General features: G+C 42.3%; 1 protein-coding gene across 6 annotated transcripts in view; it reads left to right on the top strand.

Annotated features, from left to right (window-relative positions):
- ADAM12 (ADAM metallopeptidase domain 12) overlaps positions 1-4,299 on the top strand; it is a 396,536-nt gene extending 392,237 nt beyond the window's left edge. For 5 of the 6 annotated variants that reach the window (XM_061635685.1, XM_061635687.1, XM_061635688.1 and 2 more), the window contains one exon: positions 3,469-4,299. In XM_061635685.1, the coding sequence (XP_061491669.1) occupies positions 3,469-3,529 (61 nt within the window). In that variant the 3' untranslated portion in view covers positions 3,530-4,299. The remainder of the gene's footprint in view (positions 1-3,468) is intronic. The other variant, XM_061635690.1, reaches the window with a different exon arrangement.
- Positions 4,300-6,000: the final 1,701 nt, after the last annotated feature.

Raw genomic sequence — 6,000 nt, forward strand, 5'->3', positions numbered from 1 at the left:
CAATAAAAGCATAAACGTTCCCGGCGTCGTCTTTCCTTTTCTTCTTCCGACAGTCTTGGCCTAGCCCCTCCCTGTCCCTCAGTTGCATTACCTGCCATCCCTGCAGAGGGAAGGGTCTTGTTGCGGGATGCCGAGGCTGAGTATCTCGGGACCTCTTGTTTCCTTTCCAGGCGCCTTCCTTCCATCCGGTGATCTATCTGTAGGCATAGCCGGATGAGCCCTGGTAGGTCAGCGGGGGGGGGAGGTCCTGGCCAACTCATCCAGGATTTCAGCATTTAATCCACTCCGGTACATAAACATCAGGGTGGCGTCATTGTAACCAGTTTCCTGGGACAGAATTTTAAAAGCGTTAGTGTACTCGGAAACAGTCCCTTTAGCTTGCTTCAGAGCGCCTAGTTGCCGCGCTACTGTTTCAGCCCTTTGCGGGTCTTGAAACATCTCGGTCATCTCCTGTATAAATCCTCTGTACCTTCCTAAGACAGTATCCTTTCTCACGAGATACGGAGTCACCCATTTTGCAGCTTCTCCCTCCAGGAGGCTAATCACGAAAGCTACTTTAGCCCCATAGTCTGGAAATTCCGTGTGCCTGACATCCAGATATAACTCACATTGAGCCACGAAGGTTGCCAACTGATCACTTTGTCCCGCGTATTTTGGGGGCAATCCAATGGGAACCTTTACTACGGCAGCTGGAGGGGCTGTTCGCATCTGGTCTATCGTGGCCTTCAAGGTTTGATTATCCGTCTTCAGCGCCTTGACTGCTGCTAGCAGGGCTTGAACATCCGTCTGCAAATCAGCTACCTTAGTCCTCAAGAGTTCCACTTCTTCCGTCTCAGAAGTGGGGTTCGTCCCCCCCGCTGCTCCCTTTGACATCTTGTCCCAGTCAAATGAAGAGAGCGCTGAGGGTGATTTAGGTGGCTCTGTCAAGCTGTCAGGCCCAGGATGTGACTCAGGAACCAGACCAACGGCTGTAGTTAATTCGTGTTTTATTAGGGTAATGTCCAAACAAAGACTGCGTTTTCTCATGAAGCAATACAGGGATACAGGTCCTGCGGCATTGGGAGAAAGTTGACAGAGCAAGGGAGTTCTTCCCGCCTGTTCTTTAAGAAGGGGCCAAACGGGCGCGCAATCTTTCGCTCCTCCTTAACTGCCCCTCAGGTACTGCCCACCTTCCCCCCTTCTCTCCTGTCTTTTCAGCTGTCTGCGTGTGCGCGGTGAGGGGGGAAGCATCACCCCCTCCTCTTCTGAAGTTTCCGATTCCAGGATGGGGGATAGGGGAGGGGCTGATGGTAAACTGCCTCCCCGCTTTTCGGCTGTGAGCAGCCCTCCCTCTTTCCCCTCTTGCTCTGAGCCTGAAAGAGGGGGAGGCGTGAGAATGTCCAGGGAGGGCTCAGGGTCCCCGTTGCTAAGCGACCTTATCACTGGCAGTTCCTCTGTTTCGTCTTCGCTCCAAAGGGGGGAAGTTCCTCCCCCTTCCCTCTGCCATCCATCTGAATACTCTTCTCCCAACTCTCCGGGATCCAGCTCCCCGGGATTGGGACCCCAGCTCTGCCTTCCAACACATATCTTAAGCATGATTGCATGGAAGTAAATACCATTGAATTCAATAAGCATGCAAATGATCAAACCTGCCCTCGCCCTTCCTTTGCCCCCCTCCAATACACTCCTTCCCCCTCCCCCATGGTCAGTTTTTCCTATCCTAACCATGATTGCATAGGAGTAAATCCCATTGAACTTAATAAGCATGCAAATGTTCAGACCTTCTCTCCCCCTCCTTCCCCTCTCCTCTCCCTTCCTCCTCCCCTCCCCTCTCCTCTTTCTTCTTCCTCCTCCCCTGCCCACTCCAGCCTTCCCTCTCTTAGGATAGTTTTAACTATCCTAAGCATGATTGCACAGGAGTAAATCGCACTGAATTCAATAAACATGCAAATGTTCAAACCTTCCCTTCTCCTCACCTGCCCCTCCTGCCTGCCCCATCCCCCTCTTCCCCTCTGCCCTCCCTCCCCTCCCTCTCCCTCCTTCCCCATCCCCTGTGGTCAGTTTCACCTATCCTAAGCATGATTGCAGAGGAATAAATCCCACTGAACTCAACAAGCATGCAAATGATCAATCCATTCTCAGCAAACTTGGACAGGATCCAATTTCTTACCTCCCAGATTAAAAAGCAGGGAAATTCACTAATAGGCAAAAAACCTTGCGGTTTAAGAACGTACCTATAGCCCACAGATATTTCTATAAAACTTTAAAAAGCAGGGAAAATGGGCAGCTATAGTGAATGCACCAGGGGAGCAGACCTGACCTCCTCTCTGAGATATTGGACTGCCCTACAAATTGCTCAAAATGCAAACACCATTTGGGTTGGTCTTTCACAGTCCAATCCACTTCCTGTGTAGCTTGGAAGAATTTGGTAACATGTGCCTCTGAGCATATAGTGAGTGGTGGCAACACCAGCTCAAATAATAGAAAGAAGACGTGCTGTGCTGATGTTGTTTTAGCAGGGAGGAAGCAACATTATTAAGACAGTTGATATAGTTCAGATGGTCACTTTAAATATGTCTGATTTCCTTTGCAATTTTAGTGAAGTTTCCTATAGGAAATAATTTTCTTTTGTTTCTGTTTCTGTGAATATGTGAAGTACAGCAGAAAACTGCCAGAAAACATGGAGAGGGGGCTTAGCTGATACCAGCTTAAGGAACCTAGTATTTAGCGAATAATTCAGTTGTCACTTTCAGATGTGAATGCACTTACCAACTTGAAAAAAAGGCTGATTGTTCTAAAGTTCTGCTATTTAAGATTATTAATATTTCAAAATAATATATTCTGTGCCATTAATAAGATGTGTATAAAATATAAGCAAGTAAAATAGTTTGGCACCTTAGAGACTAACTGTTGTATTGTGAGCATTTGTTGGAAAAGAACGTCTTCATAATGTGAAGGGAACATATTCTTAGAGTAGGAATACAAAACATGAATACAACACATGAATACAGTACATTTGGCTACGTATACAACTAAACGCTTGCTGCAGCATCAAAGCATTAATGCTGAACATTTGGTGTACCATCAAGGATGCAGATTTCAATGCTGTGTTGCCTTCTAACACTTTGCTAGAAATAATGGTGGTGGAAACTGCTTAGCCAGAGGTGTACTATGTCGGAGAGAATTATTCTTGCAACACAACACCCAAATCCTAATTTAAGCCATCAGAAACGGTGTGTCTTTTCAATTGCCTGCTAAACCTTTAGTTTGGGAGTAGTGATCATAAGGTCACAGACAGAATATCCAGGAAGGTGAACATATGTCAGTAAACCCTATATTACTTGAATGAATGGATGTGAATGTTCCTGTTTTCCTAACAGAATGATATTTCTTAACAGCAGGATGTTTATACCTTAATTTTTGTTGCTCCACAATTAATATGCTTGCTCATTTTATTGTTAATATGTTTGCACTCCTTTTATTAAACAGGCCTGCACCTAAACAACCTCTTCATGTACCTAGATCCTGTAATACTGCCTATATGAAATGACAAAACGGAACATCATTTGTATCCTGAAAAGTGAAGACAGAAGTTTGCACTATTTTCAACTCTAGTTGGAGATCTATATTTTTATAGCAATAGGTAGAATTTTTAATGTTTAAAAACCCATTATTTTTTAAAACTCTGAGCTTCTGCCTTTGGTGCTATGCTGTGTGAAGGTGGTCTACGCCCTTGCTCAGGTACTGGTAAATTATTAATTTATACTGAACATTCATTACAGTGCAGAGCACTGTAGTAGATACTGTTTCACCATAACCAAGTTTTCCTAGGAAGGAAGCCGTTTTTGTGATGTTTAGGCAGTCTTGAACTGTCCATTACAGATTTCTCAATAGTTGGTACACACTCCTCAAAGTTTGTTTAGTTTGGATCTGTTCTAATAAGTATGCTGACTAAAGCTGAACTGAGACTTTGCTGAAATCAAGAGACTGATGAAATTTCAAATGCTTGTGGCTGATATTTTGTCGGTGGAATCTGGATGCAAAATATTATATTTAAGATGTACTTTAAAGGAAGGTTAAATAAATAAGTGCCAATTCTGTTACCCATTGATATCAAGTTAGAAAAAATTGAATTATTGTATGAAAGTCAAATAAAAGTGATTGTCTAGATATCCAGGCTTACCAGGTTAGAGGTATTGGGTCCATCATTTAATATATGCAAAGTTTTCTGCATAAAAAATCAGATATTAAATGTTACAATATAAATGCTTTCTCTATGCAACTAGTTTAATCCCTGCATGTTGTAAATGAAAATGCTAAATGGCCTGATCCTGTGCACTAGCAAAGTAGTGCCTAGGAGTAGGTATAGTTTCCTTTGTTGGCATAGTGCTATAGTAGCTTTTTGTGCACTGACTGCTACATTTAACTCCAGTCCACATGGTGGTGCAGCACAAGACTCTTCACAGCATGACACTGTGATTCCTCACAAGTCACTGGTGCTGTGGTGGTAGAGATGGGGTGGAGGCAGAACTGAGTAGAGTCTTTGATGCAGTATTCTACAGAAATGTGAGGCCTGTCCAAGCCAAAGAAGCCACAATGGTCATGTGCTAGCTTCAACTAAGACTAAGAAATGTTAAGTGTTGCCAACAAGGCAGAGCCTAGTGGCCTTTTTCCCCCTTGGCAATAGGCAGGAAGTGCAATAGAAACCACTGCTGGTACTACCAAAGTTGCTACAGGCCTATACTTCCTTTAAGCCTTTCCTGTTTGGTGTTATCCCTAAGTAGAGCATGCATTTACACAGCAGATACAAGAATTTCACTATTGCTAACTACATACCGTGAGGAATTGCTACCTACTCCTAGTGAAATGTGGAGACAGAAAGCAATTGTTTTGCAGAAAATGCTGTAAAATAATGTATGCACAATATCAATGCAAGGCAGTGAATCAATTTTGAGGCTTGAATACCAACCCTAAAATCAGCATTTAATGGAAATCTGGCTCTGAATATTGAGTTTCTAACATATGACCTTGGTGGCTACAGCAACAGATTTCAAAGTTAGTTTCACAGAAGTGTTCATTTCAGCTCTAGTTCTTGCTCTTGTTGATAAAGTCATCTGATCTCCAGTTAAAATCCCACTAGTTTAGATAAATCTTCAAATGGATTGTACTGGGACAAACCATTTCTCCTGCATAATACAGTGAATTATCCCTGTATCTGCACATCAGTGTACCATGTCTCGTTGTACTGTAATCTTAAAAGGTCTGATATGGCTGTTTGAAACTAACTGAAAGCCTGTATTTCAAAAGAGTATAATGGATTTCAACCTGTTTTCTTAGCTAAAAAAATACTTTATATTGTATAAGGCAGTTTTAACCTATTGTTTGTTTCTTAGGCATGATACATCATTTCTATGTTAATGCAAATTTCAGACATTTTAGTGTTAAATTTTGGGGTGAGTGCTTTAGTTATTAGTTATTGTGTGCAACACAATGTACTGGATCATTTCTGTGTTCTGTGGTTCAGTAGATCATATGGCCACACTGAATGTAGATATTTCCACATATCACCAATATCCATCCAGTTCAAACCCAAATCAGCCCTCCAAGGGGCAATTTTCTTATAAAATATGTAAGGAAAGGACAAGGAGTTTGTTCAGAGTTAAGGAAATGACATTCATTTTTGAAGAAATTTCCCTAGCCTTTTCCCACTCAATCACTATCTTTGTATACGTCTTTTGATTTTATAAATCTTTAAATCAGCCCATGCTGGCCCTGTTTCATGCACAACAATCCAAAGAATTCAACACATTAAAAACCTTGAAAAGGTTATCAGTATTCACAATTGCAGTTTTTAAAACTTCTCTATACATGTAAAGCTCTACTATATATCTTCTGTCTTAGAGGTGCTGCTGTTTCTTGATTTTTTGTCCCCTTCCCCCAGATGTTCCCCTATCTAGTTCTACATGTTTCTGTGCAGCATTGATGGGGTTTTCTGGGAATGAATTAGGGTAATTTGCATAG

This window comes from Rhineura floridana, chromosome 7, assembly GCF_030035675.1.
Source record: "Rhineura floridana isolate rRhiFlo1 chromosome 7, rRhiFlo1.hap2, whole genome shotgun sequence".
Classification (NCBI taxonomy): Eukaryota; Metazoa; Chordata; class Lepidosauria; order Squamata; family Rhineuridae; genus Rhineura; species Rhineura floridana.